This window comes from Denticeps clupeoides, chromosome 9, assembly GCF_900700375.1.
Source record: "Denticeps clupeoides chromosome 9, fDenClu1.1, whole genome shotgun sequence".
Lineage (NCBI taxonomy): Eukaryota > Metazoa > Chordata > Actinopteri > Clupeiformes > Denticipitidae > Denticeps > Denticeps clupeoides.
In genome coordinates, this window is record NC_041715.1 from 7016295 (window position 1) to 7035201 (window position 18907).

At 40.5% G+C, this 18907-nt stretch overlaps 1 protein-coding gene and 1 pseudogene across 29 annotated transcripts in view; both read left to right on the forward strand.

The window, feature by feature from the left end:
• Positions 1-18907, forward strand: part of caska (calcium/calmodulin-dependent serine protein kinase a) — a 102940-nt gene that overhangs the window by 52399 nt on the left and 31634 nt on the right. For 19 of the 29 annotated variants that reach the window (XM_028992213.1, XM_028992219.1, XM_028992217.1 and 16 more), the window contains exons 1-5: positions 1133-1230; positions 1450-1562; positions 14127-14232; positions 16696-16773; positions 16854-16926. In XM_028992213.1, the coding sequence (XP_028848046.1) occupies positions 1169-1230; positions 1450-1562; positions 14127-14232; positions 16696-16773; positions 16854-16926 (432 nt within the window). In that variant the 5' untranslated portion in view covers positions 1133-1168. Of the gene's footprint in view, positions 1-1132; positions 1231-1449; positions 1563-14126; positions 14233-16695; positions 16774-16853; positions 16927-18907 lie in introns of those variants that run through there. The other 10 variants (XM_028992215.1, XM_028992220.1, XM_028992224.1 and 7 more) reach the window with 1 other exon arrangement.
• On the forward strand, positions 5984-6082 carry LOC114797535 (uncharacterized; annotated as a pseudogene).

The following is an 18907-nucleotide window of genomic DNA, read 5'->3' on the forward strand; positions in this document are numbered from 1 at the left end:
AAACTAAAACACTTTTTACTAAATATTGTATTTGGCACCATCTACCACTGTTGTATTTTTTGGTCTATGCTGTGAGTGTAAAGAAACATCAGGGATCTTGTGGGGTGAGCTGAAGCAAGTCCTGTAACACAGAAACGACTCCCGTCTGTCAATGTACAATGTACGGGGATGCACATCATTTTTATCAGTGGGCCAAAATGTAAAAAAGGAGCTGTGTGTATGAGCGGATGGAGTGTTGTGCAACATCATGCGTGGGATGGACTGGAAAGGCCCAATTCTGCCATCTTACCAGGAGCTGATCTGGGATTAGTCCTCCCTTTATTTAAACAAAAAAAAAAAAGCTAAAAACTCATCCTGAGAAGGAGCCGCGCCAACAGGTCCTGCTAATTAGTTCTTCTCTTCTTCCACGCGGGCCGGCGTTTGTGGTAAAGTAGGTCTCCCTTCCTAGAAAGAGGTCGCTCTCGGCACGGTAAGCAGCCTTATCCGATTCCCCAGAGCGCGCTGCTCCACCGGTGTCGTGCTCCCGGGTATTTCTGAACTTCCTCTCTCGCTATATTTGGCCGCAGAGTGCGCTCGTGTGCCGCGGCTATAAATGCTCTGGTGTTATTTTCAGATGCCTGTGGCTGCTGGCTCTGAATGAATGTGGACGAATTTGCGACGTGACCTATGACTGACCCGTAACTGTTGACGAATGCATGTAAGAAATAGTTAGAAATAATACATGCAGTACTGATGTACTTTATACGTCACAAGTTGCTAAACAGAGCATCGTCGAAAAAGTGCATCCAAGTGTATCAATATATCCAATGAAGGCAAATTAAGGCAGTCAGTATGGTTGGAGTATGACTGATGTCAATCATGATGCTGTTCATTTTCCTGTTCTTCTTATGCCTCTCGGGTGCTGCCATATGATTTTGGTTTGAAAAAGAATCGCCTGTCAACAAACAGATCGAATGAAAAAGTGGACTGATCGACTTGCATTGTCCTGAGGAGGACCGCTTCCTTCTTAAAACCATACATTAAATGCGGTGCAAAAAGAGCGTTTGTCAGGCCCCAAACTTTTTTTCAAAGTGTGCGGTTGAAGAAGGGCTTGAAGTAGAGCTCAGTCTGAAACGACTTGTTGAGAAGACAAAGTAATCGGCTCCTGGATGACTCACGGCTAAATGAAATGTTTTCCAAGCCCTCGGCTCAGGGTTGTTTTGTGAATTTCAATGATGCCCCTTTCAGCCAGTAGGAAGCCGCATTCTTCTTCTTTCTTTTTTTTTTTTTTAAATATCAATCTGGCCGCCAGCTCCTAAACTTCTCCATTATAACCTGGATGATTTAGCTTCATAAAGCAGGCCTGATTATTCAAGCTGGCGATGCACAGCGGGACTGGTATTAACTCTGCCTCTCTTTTCCTCCCTCTCCCTCTCTTTGTCTGTCTGCTTCTCTGTCCGCTCTTCTCAGGGGGCCGTTTAGCGTGGTGAGGAGATGCATCAACAGAGAGACCGGCCAGCAGTTCGCTGTGAAGATTGTAGATGTGGCCAAGTTCACATCCAGCCCTGGACTCAGCACGGAAGGTAGGAGACGTGAGCAGATTGCTTGTCTCAGAATGTCCCCGCTCGGCCCCCGACTGCATGAAAACTGCATTAATGCCGGTCCCGGCAGGCCCTTCTGTTGTTAAATTTTTTAAAAGAAGTGAGAATAGAAGTAAGTCCCAGGAGTTCGGTACTGGTAGTTGCTGCTCGGATGGTACAGAGACCAGTTTGACCCTGAAAAACGGCTCTTGTGGGACCGTTTTCTCTCAACAGCCACGGGAGGTTCACTTAAATGGCCCCTCAGGGAGACTCTAATATGTGTCGTGTAGCAGTAGCTGCGTTTCAGGGTTTACTGTGTGTTACTACCCCGTCAGAGTAGCTGCTCATCACAGGACACCTTCACTGTGGCACCTAGTAATCCTTGATTTAAAGCTTTATTGATAGACAAGTAATCGCTGTTGATTACTTCCTGGGTGGGTTTCTGACCTTTGACACGGATGCAATAGATGTCAGAGATCATCACTACTTGGACACAGGCAGGTGAAGTCAGGCAGTGAAGGAGTTTTTGGGCAGATTCAGGTGACATATTTTTTGTGTTTGAATTTACATTTATGTTTTCGAATGGAGACATACTAGTTTCGTACACAAAACCAGAAGACATTTTCAACACACAAGGTTTAGCTGTGGCACACAGGGTGTTAAGAATTGGCGTCTTAAAAATAAAGCTATGTAAGATTTTTAAAAGTAAGACTTTTAGAAATAAATTAACCCTGATATAAATGTATTAACCCTGGTACTGAGCTGAAACATTCTGTTGAATATGTGTGTGTGTGTGTGTGTGTGTTCTGCAGAAAGGTGCCTTACATTATTAGCTTTAACAAGCATGATCCTAGCCACAGAGAGGATGCTGGGAGATAGAAATATTTGCTCCGTCCTGCTGGTACATGATATTCGCTGCTGGATAGAGCTACTGTGAGAGCTAAAGCGTTACTCAGTACACACTCAGGGTTGGTAAGAGGGAGTGATTATGAAAAGTGAGCAGATTCGAGAACGATGAGAGGTTTCATGATGTCTGAACAATGGACTGTCGGGTCACCCAGGGCTTCCTATATGCTCCCATTTCCAGGATCTTGTCCCCTAGTGTCTCCCTGTCTGCTCTCAGGCCCAGACAGCGGGATTTCACTCTCATTCCACATTAAGCCTCTCTGTCAGTCTGAGAGCTTCTCTCTAACTGTGCTGACACCCACTTATGTGTGTGAGTGAGATGATCTCTCTCTCTCTCTCTCTCTCTTACACACACACACACACACACACACACATGTTTATTCTCATATCTAAAAATTATTTTAAATTAGTTTAATTACCTCTCTTGGAAGTTCACTATAGCTTTAATTTCTATTGAAGACCAGCAAAATAGTTGTGTGAGAACATTTGATTTAAATGAGCATTTTTCTGTGTACAATCATTTATGGGTCTTGAGCTTTTTACATTACAGTACAAAACTGAAGGCGCAGGACTTTGAAATAATGCATGTGAGGTTAATAAACAAAGAAAAATAGCAAACAAGGGAAAAAAGTTTAACATTTGAGGTTCTCCAATACAGGGAGTAATGGCAGCATTTCACACTCTTGGCTTCTTTTGATGCTTGTTTCTTGCATTGGATTTCTCAAAATGGTCTCAGTCTTAATCTACAAAACTGCCACAGAGTAAATGTGCCAAACCTTTATCTGGTAGTGTAGTTGAAAGTGTCCAGCCTAGAATGTCTGAGGTTCGTTATAAAAAACATCTCAATTGAAAGTTTAAAATGTCACTTTTTCACATATTAGAGTGATAGAAACATTCTGTAAACTCACCATTGTCTGTAGTCTGGAAGTCTCTGGTGTAATCTTGAAGCACCAGCATGGCGTCTGGTTCCCAGTAATGAGCTCTGCAGAGTGGCATTATGGGAAATGATAAAATGGCATTATGGCTTTTAGGTGCCAGAGTGGTTTAGGGCACTTTGACTTCATTAAGGTGGAAAGAACACCTCTGTTGTGCCGCACATTGATTTGGCCGGCTCTGTATGAGGATTCCTTTCCACACTCTGGTGTTCAAGATATTGGTCTAACGTGCAGCAGCGTTTAACTGTCTCTATTTTAGACCTTTCTGTTTTATGTCATTTGAGAGCTTTCAGATATGATGGTTTGTTTGTCTTCTAGATATTGCTGCAACAGTTTCTAAATTGTTAAATTATATGCTAATGTGTGCTATAGATTTAGCTGCTGTTGCAATAAAATCTTTGTTATATTTATTGTGGATAAAACCATTGTAGTAGTGATTTTTAATTTAATACGGTGACCATTCAGATGACGCTCATGGGAACCCTGAAACAAGTGGTTCCATTCATAAATACTTCTCACTTTCAACCTGAGAACTTACCCTCCAACTCATCTGCTCAACCCCATTCAACGTCTAGTCCCTCTTCTCGCCACAGCAGATCAGATGAACCATTTCTCATTTCATAACTGAGTGCCAGTTGCACATGTTCATATAATAAAGGTGAGATTCACCTCCTCACTGCACACTACTCCGTGATTGGGTTTACAGATTCCTCTACATTGTCTTCTGACAACTGCCCAGAATATCAGAAACATTGTAGGGTTTTTGAAATTATTGAAAAAGGGGCGCTGTGTTCTATTCGGGCTCATATGGTAATATGCAGTAGACAATGGCACCAATGATAATAATTAGATTTACCCATTTCTGAAACTATTAGTTCATTTAAAAAGTAATATTATTGCTAATATCATTGCTATTAATATCTGTTGCAGTGGAGGTTTTTTTTATAATATAACTTCCAATCGCTGCTGAAACAGAAGCAAGACCATTCAGGACATTTTAGGACATGAAAGAGCGAGGAAGGAGAAGAAATGAAGGAATTGGGAGAGGGTGAGGGGGTGCAGAGAGGGCAGGAATGAAGGAGGGAGAAAATGGAAGCAGACAGTTTGGCTACACTCCGATTGGAAAAGTAACTACTCTTGGGAGTTGAGCTGCAGGACTGTTGAAGTGGACCAGTGATTAAAGCCGATATCGAGACCCTCTGTGCTCACATGGCTTTAAAGTCACACACCCTTTTCTTAGTAGAAGGCATTTAGCCGTACATTCATGAACACATTTGATGCAGTTTTGACATCATGATTGTGCACACAGCACAATGTTTCACATCTGGACAAATATGTCAGTCAATCAAGTTTTGGTATCATTTACGTAGAGATGCTGCTGCAGACATGAGTTCATGTTCCTGAGATGGAATAACTGACTGCACAGACTACAAATGTATAATTTGTTATATCTGCTGTGTATTGATGATGACTTGGGGAGTTAAGAGTCCTGCTTTTCCCTCTATCACTACTACCCCATGCTATGCTGCATTAGTAGGTGCAGTGTTACACTGATCAAACGCCAGCCACCTTTATCAGAAGATTCACTGCAGCATCATCATTTTTAAAAAATTTCACACAATCATCTTTATTTATTGATTTATTTGTTTGTTCTTTTTTGCTTGCCGGTGGGTTTTTTCAGGGTTGGACATGAAGAGTGACATGTTTTTTAAAGAGCTATTTTTACAGGGGTTATTTGGGTGTGAATAAAAAAGTTAGCAGGTCGTGAAATGATCCCTGCAGAATACTCCTCTCTCTTCCTTCAACATGGCAGCCTCAATGAGATCTAAGTTCTATATTCTGCACCTATAATGAGAATCATTACTGATTTAGGCCAAGAATCACTTTGTGACACACTGTCAACCAGTGACAGAACTTTAGTGGCCTTTCAACCACAAAGCAATTATGATGAATGAGTGAGGTCATAAAGGATCAGGACTGATTCTCCACGATCCTATATAGCTTTTTGCTTAAACAAGCTAAAGTAGGGATGCATGATAAGAAATATTTACACCAATAACAATAACGATAATCATTATTATGTACTTTATGTATTTGTCATGGCTGAATCTGATCAATTTCATATATTTATGTTTACTGTAATTTCATATAATAGAGAGTCCATATTGTGTGCATTTAATCCCAGTGTCTAGACATGTACAACTCTCTCACTTGTGTTAAGGAGAGGATCACTGAAATGGCAGGGCTGAAATGCAGTGGAAATGTTTTATTTATTTATTTGTTTGTTTGTTTACTGGGGGTTACGTTCATTTTCATGGCAATTCATCTGATCAGTCTTCATAATATTCTGAAGTATATGCAAATTGCCATAATAAAAACGGAAGCAGCAAACTTTTGCCCACATCTATACCTAAAAGAAGTGTTATTCCATTTAAATTGCTTTTATTTATAAAATTATTGTCATATTCTTGTGTGCAAAGCTTCTCACGCAGGAGAGGTATTACTAAAACAATAAACATATATGTATATAATTTATATATATGTAAAAATTGTCTATGCTACAATAATCCGAAGGCAAGATAGTTTCCTTTTTGGCTTAAATTTAGCAAAAATTGGATCAATACAGAGATGTTTGAATGGAGAAAGGATGACACGCTAATCCGTGAAGTGCTCCATATTTTTGTGGCAGTAGTGGTCTAGCGGGTAATGAAGCAGACCACTAATTGGAAGGTTGCCGGTTCAAATCCCGAGCCGCCAAGGTGCCACTGAGCAAAGCACTGTCCCCACACACTGCTCCCCATGCACCTGTGATGGCTGCCCACTGCTCAGGGTGATGGGTTCAGTGCAGAAGACATATTTCATTGTGTGCTGTGCTTGTTGTGCTTCACTTTTATTTTTCAACTGTGTAAATGAGCCAAATACTTGCATTTGTTATTCTGTGTCTTTGACCCAGTGGTGGAGCTCAACATGAACTGTTTCATTGCCACCATGCATCTTTTTATACCTACTAAGAAACTAAAGTTTCTTTATTAGGTATGCACTAATTGCAATTTTCCTGGCCCAATACAGTTTCTGATTCGTCATGAGTGTGATTGGCGGATTCTGATTAGTGCTAATACCAATTTTCTTGCAGAGAACGACAAATACAAATGATGCAATCAATGCAATAAGGATAGAAGCCAAGGGAAATTCACAAGAAAGGATGAGCTGCTCTTTCTGTAAGGATGAATGATTATGAAATGTAAGAGAGAGTTTCCGTGTGAGAGAGGTTAAATCATAGTTTGGCACATGGGGGGTGTTGAGTAAGCACACAAGAAGTTGAATACTGTGAGTGCACAAAAGACACTTGATAGATTGTACAGTGGTTGTAAATAGTGGAAGTTGGCTGAGGTCAAGCTGGATCACGCACATGCATCTTTTCACACATTTTGCTCTTGACAATTTGCTTGCCTGCTGTTTCAGTCCTTACCTGTTTCCCGGTGCGGCTTCAGGCAGCTGCTCACAGTGCCATTGCGGTGTCTCGCCAGTGCGCGCTCTCTCCCACCACGAGAGTACGGCCCTGCGTGGGGCCCTGCACTGACAGATATTGATGGCTTATTGAGCTGCTTGTCCCAGAACGTCCATCATATTCATATCTGTGCATGGGCACTTCACATATTTGATTAAAAAAGAAAAAGGCAAATTATGGATTTTTCTCCCCTGAATAATTAGAAAAGGTTGTAGGGAATTTGAACAAAGGGGCATTATTGATTTCCGACTGGTTTCTGCCCCCTCCATAAGTCATAAATTTTTCAAGAGTTGATTGTAAATTTGGCCCCTTTGATATCCCCACCTGCATTGAATATCTGACTTGTATACCACTCTCTTCTATGTGCTGCTTGTCTAGACATATTCCCCAGTGTTGTAGTTGTCGAGACCAATTTTTTTGTGGTCTCGGGCATCGCGGTCTCGATGGGAACACAGCGAATCCTCACAGAACCGTAGCATTATTTATTAAGCACCTATGTTTGTATAATAAATAATAATAAATACATAGGTGCATAATAAATCAAATGTAACCAGTCAGGTGTATCTATTTTTAAAAACGTTACATTGTATACATTTTCTCACTGTCAGCGTGTCACAGTCCATACATATCATACACATATCATAGCGGAAACTAAATGTCCAAAAATGTCCCTGACATACGTTTTTGACATGGGCGACATCATGGGCATCGGCAAGATAATTGATTTCTTAGATTTTCTTTTGATTTTTGCACCTGGCCCTATGCCGATTTTATAAAAGCACTGAAAAGTAAGACAAATAGACAACTGTCCAGCTCTCCATTTCTTATCGTCAAATTATGAGGAAAAACTCCTAAATCTGACAAATAATGTCATGTATGCTCTCATAGTGCAAGCAGCTAGATCACTACTATGGAGCTCCTTAAGTACCAAGAAATGGGGGAAATCATGTGCACACAAGTTATTATCATGTGTGCACAAATTAGTGAAAGTGAAGTGATTGTCATTGAGAAAAACTGCAGCACAGCACACGGTGACACAATGAAATGAGTCCTCTGCATTTAATCCATCACCCTTGGTGAGCAGTGGGCAGCCATAAAAGGCACCAATAAAAAGCCATAAAAGAGCAGCAATAATTTGACATGCCAAAAAGAAAATAATTACATCCCATATTTTTCCATTGACGAGTCTGATAAAATGTTATGAGAGGATTGCTGAGAATATTATTTTCCATCAGGCCTCATAACTATGGAAATTTTAAATGAGAGACATAAGGAAAATATAATTGAAAAGATAACATAAATTTTAATTTTAATGAGTAATGACACTTTACAACTCTCACTTTAGCAACTCTCTACAGTTGATATGAGTAATTTGATATCAATAATAGCCCTAGTCTGTTTTTGCTTTTGGTCTTAGCCTTGCCATACTGTGTCTTGTCATGGGGTGTCTGAGATCTATCAGCCTGGAAAATACCATTTTTTTTGCCTCAGTTAAGATCATTTTTCATGACTCCTCCATAAGAAAGAGATTGGGCAAAAATGAGCTTCATGGCAGAGTACCACAACGAAAAGCACTGCTGACGAAAACGGCATGGCGTCCATCACCACAGACACATGGCACTCCATAGAACAGCATTTCAAACATCATCCCCTCGCTTCATTGGACCCTACTGCATCCTCTCCCATGTCAATCATATTACCTACTGTCTTCGTCTCCCTCCTTCCCTTCTGAGCCACCCTGTGTTCTGTTGTTCAATCAATGACAGCCCCCCCTTCTTTCTATGGAGTAAGGGAGATCAGAGATTGAGATTGAGGAGAATGTTTGGCCATGTGTGTGCAAAGGGGCACTCTGAGAAATGTCACAAAGACCAGAGGACAATGTGTGTGGGGCACCTGTATGAAGAGTAGGGCTGGGTGATTATTCAACTTTAAATCAAAAATTCAACTCAAGCTCAGTTATCAGCTTTGGGTATTTTTTATTGTCATGATGAAAATGGTTCAAATTAGCGTATTTTGTGTTTGTATTTATATTACTTTTAAATGGATAAATGCGGCTGTCAGACAAGTTTCCCAGAAGTTCCAGGAGTCTTGCGTATATTGATATTTGGATTGTTGGTTTTGTCTACATTACATGTTATCTCCAGTATCATCTGTAATCTGTATTTCCATCTGTTAGATTAGTCAGATCTGTTTGACTCTTGAATAGCCTTAAATATCAGTCCAACTACTAAACAATTATTCTGTTGATGAATGATGAAATACAACACGAAATGATGAATAGGACTTCAAATGTAAAGATTTTAAATGCTTTTAGTTTTCTTCATTCCTGTTTAAAAAAAAATAGTCCAAAACAATGCATTTTTTTAAAATGCTGCCTATGATGGAATGCTGCCTATGACTCCAAGAACACCGTCCCCACTGTCACCATGGAGGTGGAAATATTACATTCTGCCAAGGGGACAGGACTACTGCACAGCGTCAAATGGAGGATGGATGGGGCCATGTACAGTCAAATCTTGGGTTAGAACATCCTTCCCTCAGCCAGACAGTTGAAAACTGGGTTGGTATTCCAGCATTACAACGAATCAACCTACTATTGAAATTATTGACTCATAATTTCTTTGTTAGTGGGCAAACAGCAGGGGTTCAAATAATTATTTCCCTGACTTTAGGTTATGATAGTATAAAAAAAATATATTATTAATTTCTGTGTGTGGTGGCAGTATTTCAGATGGGTCACAATAGATAATTTGCTTTTTTGTTATTCATGATGATTTACTACTGATTTTGATTTACTACTTTCATAGAGGCCTGAACTCTGACCTGTGTAATCTTAATCATTACTCCTCCCAGGTCTGGCCTCCTGTTTGCTCAACCCACAGGCAGAGCCTGACAGGTTTAGCAGGCCAAGCTGTAATGAGTGTGACAGATGGACTGTTTGTAGTAGCCCAGCAGCTGTGTGAGGATAGAGGCTTTGGCACAAGGACAGCATGGTGTATGGGGTGGGCTTTGGGTCACTCAGTAGGGAACTGGAATTTCCATCTCATCAATTCATATAAACTCAGTTCCCCTTGCACAGACAGGTACAGAAATTGCTTAAATTAGGAGGCACTGAGAATTGTGATTTACAATTCTCAGCACATAAAATCATTGTTAAGAAGAAGAAAGTGAAGTGATTGTCACTGTGATACACAGCCCAGAACACGGTGACACAACAAAATGTGTCCTCTGCTTTTAACCATCACCCTTGGTGAAAAGTGGGCAGCCATGACAGGAGCCAGGGGAGCAGTGTGTGGGGACGGTGCTTTGCTCAGTGGCTCCTTGGCGGATCGGGATTCGAACCGGCAACCTTCTGGTTACGGGGCAATATTGAGGCATTGATGATCATAATTGAATCGAATCATGAGACCGGTGAAGTTTCACATCTCTAGTAGTCTGTTTGGTGTGATGGTCCTGGTAATACTTCTTCCCCATTGTGATCACAGAGATCACATCTGTCCTCACCTCCTCTCGTCGTCCACTCCAATTTACCAATATGTCAGGTCTGCGCTGCACAGCCTCCACTCTGGGTACCTGCTTCTTCACAGAGTGTGGTGTTTGTGTATGGCAGTAATGATGATGCAGTAATCTACATTTTTTTTCATGCATCTTACTGGGCCACAGCAGCCTGAATGCGAATTAGCTGTAGCATTAGCATTGCAGGGATTAGCGTGAGCTAGGATGTAGCCGGACTAAGGAAAGCCCTGTGTTTTGTGATCGGATATAAGCAGTGACGTTTAACATGGGGGTTCTAAGCTGACGCCGCTGTGTGATTCTCCAAGGAAAGAGAAAGCACCAGGAACTGGCTCCACCTGCAGGGCAGAGTTAGGCGACTCTAATGTCATTTAATGACTGCTGGCTGGAGATGATGCTGCAGAGCAGACTGGTCATGGGGGCTGTTGATGTTCCAAACAGCTTTATGTTCCCAGCAGAGAGCACTTGATAAGCCCCCCAAATCTGACACCGTCCTCCAAACCTTACTTCTTCTTCCTGTTTTCCTCCAATTGGCTCTCTCACTGTGTCTAATTCTCCTTGTGGCGTTGGTTTGTGAGAGACTTGTTTTGACATTAATGCGGCGGGGTGAGAAAAGGCTGAGCAATCAGGGATAGAAAGAGGATGAAAAATGGGGTGATAGAAGAACCTGAGGACTGTTTGGCTTGCTTGAGGTTTCCAACAGAACAGGCCTCCAGGCTTGAGGGATGAACAGAAGCTGTCGGTCCAGCTCAGTCCGGTCTTTTGCTGATCCTCCCTCCCAGGACCAAAGCCCGGCGCCCAGCGGGATTAAAGCTCTCTGGCCAGGCAGCTCAACCAGAGTAGTGCATAATTATGCAAATGAGAGACACATGAATCTGTGTGTGTTAAGTTGGAATAGGTGGGGTTTGTTAAAGTGGGCATGGCTTATGCTGCGGGAGCTACGTTGGCCCCATTCTGTCTGCAGCCAGACTCTCCTGCCATCTTTCTCTCGCTGATTATCCCATCTTATACACACACACACACACAATGATTGGACACTGGCCGAGCCTGTCTAGACTATTAAAGGGAAAAGTTTTGTGTGTTCTGGCTCTGCGGCCCGATCTGACAGTCAAGAGAGGTATTACTGCAGCAGTCTCTGGGTCACCAGGCCACTACACTCCTCTCGGCTGCTTATTAAAACCCTTCTGGCCTGTTGCTCCAAACCTTCAATTGGCAAGTCCTCAAAACACACACGTGACCGTATAGATGGGTTTTATAGATTTTTTTTCTAATTTCCTGATTCTCTCACCCCAGATATTTTATCCCTTTTGTCTCAGATGTTTTTTTCCTTGGGTCTCCTGTGCTAATTCTTATTATTAAAGGTGGTCGTGTCTGACAGAGCTTTTTTTCCTATTTGTTTCACACATTAGGAAAGGGCCATATTGCTCCTACCTGTACACATTGTGTGCACAGCTGTTGTGATCTCCCTCTATTACACACCCACCCACACATACACATTCTAGGCTTTATTTACATCATACTTTGGAAACAGATACAAACAAGAAGGCAGCACTTGTTAGTGAGTGTTAGCGTGACGTGCATCTCCTCCATATCCCCTTCATCCTCCTCTGCTCGGGATATGTCAGCAGAAATTGCAAACAGACCAACATGCAGGTTCTTTAATTCATTTGGATGAAATTAAAATGGAGCTAGACTGTGTGAAATTATTGATATTATTTATTTATTTTATTAATTATTGATTGACCTTATAACCAGTAAATTATAATTGTGTAGCAACTACCTACATGTAATAGGTTAAGCAAATAACAAATGACAAATAACAAAATGACCTATAACAAATATTTTTATTTGCCTTTAGTATATTCTTTTTCTTGTCTTATTCCTAGTGAGGATCAGCAATGATAATTCTTGAGTTCCTCCTTTGCTGTACAACTGACGCTTACTGAGAAATTATGATAAATGCCATACACAAAAACACACACACATTGCGACATACACAGTTTCAGGGCTCGACTGCAGGGCATTTTCCTGCTGGTTGGTCTTCCCCCAGGCAATCCAGCAGAGTGATGATAAGAGTTGTCATCACGCTGCTCTCGTCTGCCCGACTCCCTGCTGGAGGGGGGAGCCGGGGAGAAAAAAGGAAGAGGAGTCGAGCTGGGTGATCGAGGCAGATTAAAAATGCCTCTGTTATCTTTCTTGTGATTTAAAAGGAAGAGCCACCGTGCAGTTAATGAATTGCAGCAGCACTTCAGCACCTCAAGGAAGCATGAAATTTGGGAATTTCATGAATTGAAAAACCCTGAAGGCAAAGCAGAACAATGAGGACCATGGCAAGATGCAGTGATAAATTATGTGCAGGTGGAGAAGAGGAGAATTAGAGGAGAAATTAAGAGATGGGGATTGGAGATTAGCAGAGTTGTGCTGTCAGGTGTGGCTCCACCGACTTTGGGCGGACACATTTTTGTCTCTTATATAAATTGCCTGAGTGATTGTGATTCTCTTGGCAATCCTGTTTTTCACTGATAGGGAACCTTTAAGACCTCACCTTACCAACCATACCTGAAGTCCGTATACAGGAAATGAGTACCTCACTCAGTTAGAGAGCAGTTACAGTGTACGAGTTTATACATTATATATTTTTTATGTATTGTTACCAAATATCATTTTGGCACCATCTACTGCTATTGTATATTTTTTATAGACTTTATAGATTTGAGACACTTAATTTTGAGACAGACATTTGAAACAATATAGTATTTACACTCTGCATCAGTGATCCTCAAAGTGCTGTCCATGAAACATTTGCATCATTTATCTTAGTTATTAATGTTATTATTATTATACATATATATTGTGTAATATCAATAAGGTCAGCCATTTTACAGTCATGGATATATGAGGGCCGTACGGGCATCCATGCTTCAGTGAATCGTTTTATTGTATCTGTAGTTTAAAACTCACTCACTATCAGTTATTAATGCCAGAACTGGTTTAATTGTGTAGCGCACAATGTAGGAAATGTATACTTTTGTTTTATTGCTGTGAGTTGTGGCAGTGGCAACACCGGTTACATGGACTTAACATACAGCAGATTCCAGTTGACTGCCATTCCCAGTTGCATAATTTGAAAGCAGCTGGTCCTGACTCAGTGTGCCTCAATTGCATTTAAAAAAGGTACATTTCAGATACTTTGACAAAGCAGAAAGAAAAATTGTGATGTGATATTATATGATATATTTGTGGTTTGTAAATGCATTTTATCGCATGCTGATTAGTGTTGCTTTTAAGAAATTATATGGTTTTTGCCAGCCGTGGATAAACCTAATCCAGTTTGTGTTCCACTGCCTTCCCAAATGGCTACAGAGTATTAGTCTGTTGTCACAGTCTAATTGGCTACTGGACATTCTTTTTAGGTGATCGCAGCCCCAAGCACCCTTTACCACAATTTCACTCCTGTGGTGACTTGTATGTGTCATAATAAAAGAGCAGGGTCAAGAGAGAAAATGTGTGGTTAAATGAAGATCTCTTCTTGTTTGCTGGTGTTTTCAGTGTGACAGTGTTTGATACAGCATCGCCATGATAAGGTTTAAAACATGCAAGGACATACAATGCTTAAGATATTGTTAACACTACCTGAAGGTCTGAGGCTTGTGAAAAGACACATAACCTACCATTTCTGACTTATCTTTCTCTTTTTCTTTCCAGACCTCAAGAGAGAAGCCAGCATCTGTCACATGCTCAAGCACCCACACATTGTAGAGCTGCTGGAGACCTACAGTTCAGATGGCATGCTCTATATGGTCTTTGAGTTGTAAGTGCACTTTCACGGTTTCCACTGTTACAAACTAGATTTTCCTGGTGCCCTTCTAATTAGAAACATTGTTAAGCTTGACCTGATCATGTTTATTCTGTTTTCCTGTGTTACCCTACACAAATCAACAGATAGCGAACAACTTCAGAGAAAGTCATAGGCTGGAGTAAAATTGTATCATCTTTACTGTTGTCTTTTTTTTTTTTTTTGTAAAATTTAAATAAACAATACACAGCATATCAGACACATCTACAAATATCAGTGCGATGCCAGAATTAACTGAACATATATTCTACTTACAGACAGCAGAAAAATCATCCAGAAGTAGAAGCTGGTTAACACCGCAAGGCTTATCAAAACTTCCTAATCGTGCACAGAATTAAGACTCACTAACACCATGTGACTGGATCAGAGTATGGTTGAAGTCAAACAGAAAGTACTAATTTACATCAATAGAGGGAAGCAAAAACATCACTAATAAAACACATTCCCATAAGACATAACAATGTTTATAAGTAAATAAACAAATTAGGGTGATCACCACATTGACTAAAATTGGGCTAAGAATTCTCCAATAAATTAAATCCTGGAAGGACAGTTGAGGACCATCATTCTGGAGAAAAGATAACAATGGCTAAAACTGGAAATCAATTAAATATTAGTTGAAATTCAATTTTTGAAAATGGACATGACATTGTTGAACAGTAGAAGTAAAAGTATTTCTACACAGCAAGGGCAAGATTGGGACAAAATAGAGCTTTGGCTATAAATAAGCCACATGTTTTAGTAATAATGCTTCAGTTTGCCTCCTGTGGTCTGTTGAGATCAGATTTTTTCTGTACCAAAGTGATTGGTTCACCAGGGTAGGAAGTGAAACACAAGAAGCAATGCCCCAATCATGCTTAGTCCTTAACGTGTAAAATGGATTGATCAGACCCACTTAGCATTTTCACTAAATATGTACATTCAGTACTCGAGACAGTGCCTGTAATTACCTAAGGGAATGGCATAGTATTAAAAACTGGTGCAATGCTCCAGGCTACTAAATTTTACATAAAACAAGACCTGGTGCCCAACATCTTTAAATAATAATCTGAAGATTAAACATTAAGTGCTGGATGCTGACAACAATGGTTATTCTATTTGGGACATTTATGCTATTTAATTGCCTGGTATCTTCACTATTTCAAATATGAAATGTTTAGAAATGCATATTGTACATTGGTATTAACAGATTTTGTCATCAAATAAAGTGGCAGGGGCACCGAGTCATTAATATAGTACTGCACACAACATCAGCTGATACAGCTGCATTTGACACATTCATTCATGAATTATTTAATAAGAATTTAAACAGATCTGAGTACTCCATTTAATTAAACTGACTTGATATTGACCAGGATAGAATGCAGATTTGCATTCAGAATTGCAAAAAATTAAGATGGAAAAACTCAGCAGAGCATAGCAAAAGGCATGACTAACTGTGCCAACACTCAGGCGGCAATTAATATTAAGACTTTTGCTAATGCTAGTATCAGTAGTTGGCTGTTGCAGTAACAAGTCACAAGCCTTGTATAAAGAGAAGTGACTTTATTTCTGGTGAAGGAATCAAAGCTAGGTCTCATGCACACAGAGGACATTGGAAGCCATGTGACGCATCTGGCACCACACAGGAATGTTGAAGTGAGTGGCTAGAAGTAATCCCCCCGACAGTGAGAGAAATGGATAAAGAGAGAGGACGTGATGGAGAACTGAAAAAGGCCAGATGGGTTGTGAAGAAGTAAGAATGATGGGGCATCCACTGAGGTCTCTTCAATCCTGTTAGCTGTCACAGTGAGGTGGTGAACTGTCTCGGTGAAAGCAGAACTTTCTCTCTAAGCAGCAGTTGTGCCATCTGATAATGATGGTGTCAGTCATTAGTATTTGTCCTGTGGGGCAGGAAGAGGCTAGGCTGTAGCAGGAACAGAGAGTCGAGCTGGAGAACGCGATAGGAGCACAAATTGTCTTGACATTGAAGCAAAAACATGGTGACATTTAATTAATTCAGGATTAACATTCGGAGATCTGTTGCCATTCTGGTTTGCCATTGCAAATACTGCTGCACCGTACTAACTGCATAAAGGTCTCACTTTGGCACTTTAATGGACATAGTATGTGGGGAGTGTTCTCTAATGTCACGTTAAATCACAAGTAAAGAGATAAAAACACGAAATGACTCCTTGCTAGTTATTTCCTAGTTGTCTAGAAGATGAAATAACTACCAATCCAGCTCTCTGTTTGTGTAATAACAGATTACGCAGGAACAGTTTAGATCTTGAAATGCGTTGATTAAATTACGGCCTTTTACCAACAGACTGAGTCTATTAAAACAAATTATGGTGCTTAATTAAATTGTGTTGAAACTCAAATTCAACACGTGTCTTTTGTTTTTCATGTGAACAGCATTTTTTTGTTTTATTTCAGCATGGATGGAGCAGATCTGTGTTTCGAGATTGTGAAAAGAGCAGATGCTGGCTTCGTCTACAGTGAAGCTGTAGCCAGGTAAGTCTTCGTAATTTCATGGACCATGTATTTAATTTCTGAAACTGCTAATCTGTGTTTTTTTTCTGTCTCAATGACAGTCACTACATGAGACAAATCCTTGAAGCGCTGCGCTATTGCCACGACAACAACGTCATTCATCGAGATGTAAAGGTGGGCTCAGAATGACAGTGATGTGTCAGTGGGGGTAATCACGCACAGTGTGATAAACAGGAAAGTGCTCTGTTCAGCTTTAATCAAGGAAATGATACCCTGTAGTTTGTGAGTTAGAAAAAAAAAGAACAGAAACTCTATAGGGAGCAAGTGACTCAGTTTAACGCAGCTGACAGGTTTTCTCACGTTGGCACTAAACACTGAACTCCTGTCACCTGGGACATCAGCCCTGGTCTCACCTTTCAGTCAACATTTAGAGCAGCCTCCAGGCAAGCAGCAGAGGCCTGCATGGTAAACACAATTGGATGGCAATCCTGGGCATGCATCAGGCCTGTCTGGGTTCATTTTTATACCCATCATGACAAAAGCCTTGCTGAGCCAGGCAGATCATAGATCATATGTGTGCCTGTGTGTGAACACCTCTCTCTGTCAGCAGTTTCTATCCACAGTGTCAAATGTCACATGAGAGATTTGTCCCTCTTTAAAATTTCCTGTTGAATAATTCATTGTTTATTTATATTTATCTGGTCATCACATAAAACGTCAGGGATGGAAAAGGAGCATTTTTCTGTTATCTGTTGAATATTTATCAGATGCATCAAAGTGTAGCACTCTCCGTGCATGCAAATTAAGCATCATAATGCCTTTCTTGTGTCTGATATCCCTCCTTGCTATTCACTCTGGGTGGTGTCTATGTATGACACAGCACCGCCACACAAGAGCACAGTCTCTTGACCCATTTCATCAGCCAGGCTGTGGGCTGTCCACCACATAGAACTGATACTGAGATGTGTGGAAGTTTTGCACATGTGACCGTTGTCAGTTTTTACAGCTGTTATGCCATCTACAATGCTTAGCACGTGGACAAAGTCGTGTTTGCGCACGTGTTTTGCCCTCTAGATCCTATATCGCTGTATGGTCCTGTGGCAGCTCTGTGTTTTCTCTGAATCGCACCTGTGCCATCAGACAGCATAACACTGACAGGATGACAGGACATAAAGCTAATTGAAATTTCTGTAACTTGTCACCGTTTGCTTTGAATTCAGATTTCAAAGTGGAAGCAGAAGTAAGAGCGTTCAGAATGACTCCCTCACAGACTGAGGGCTGGTCTACTGATTTGGTGTAGAGCCCTGAGAAATGTATACTCATACTGGGATGTCAGCCACCAAATGAATAGAAACTTCTCAGAACTACAAGCGTAGATGATATGTTTCTATTTTCACTACCTGTTTCTGACAGAACTTACTGGTGGTTGTCCAAAAAAAGGTTGATACATGCTGATCAGGGTCATGCTTTTGCTTTTGTGTCAGAAGCATGACAGCGGTCCAGATACTCTGCTGTTTGCGTCTCAGTGTGCTGCTGTGGTATCTGCCCAAAGTATGGTCTCAGTACTATTTACAATGTCAGCATTTTGCTAATGTTGTCAAGTTATGATAACAGGTTCTGGTTTTACAACCTTACAATAGATGTGTTTCAAATGGCTTGTAAAATCCCAATCCCAATCAAAATAAACCTAAGACCAGGAGTAGTAGAAATGTTCAGATATGCAATTTTGTTACAACACTCAAACCTGCACATTAGCAATATTGGGAGACCATGTTTTCTCAAAGCCATGACTTCCACAATGAACTATACATTTCCTGTTGTCACAGTCAATGCTGGAATGGAGCAAATAATTGCACAAGGGCTGTGTTCTTTATAATCGTCACAAATATATATCATGATATTTTGTAATACTGTACATATTTTTTATATTCTACTATTTTTTATATTCACTGAAAATGAAAAAAAAAAACAGAGCTGATATACAAGATGCTGTGTACAATCTGTGTGGGTCACATCACTCAATTGACTAAATTTGATTTCACTGTATGGATACAATATCACCACATCAAATTTTGTAATATATTGCTGTATTGATAGTTTCTAACATCCCTATATGTTAGCACCTCTTAAGTAATTCGAATGACATGCACTTTAG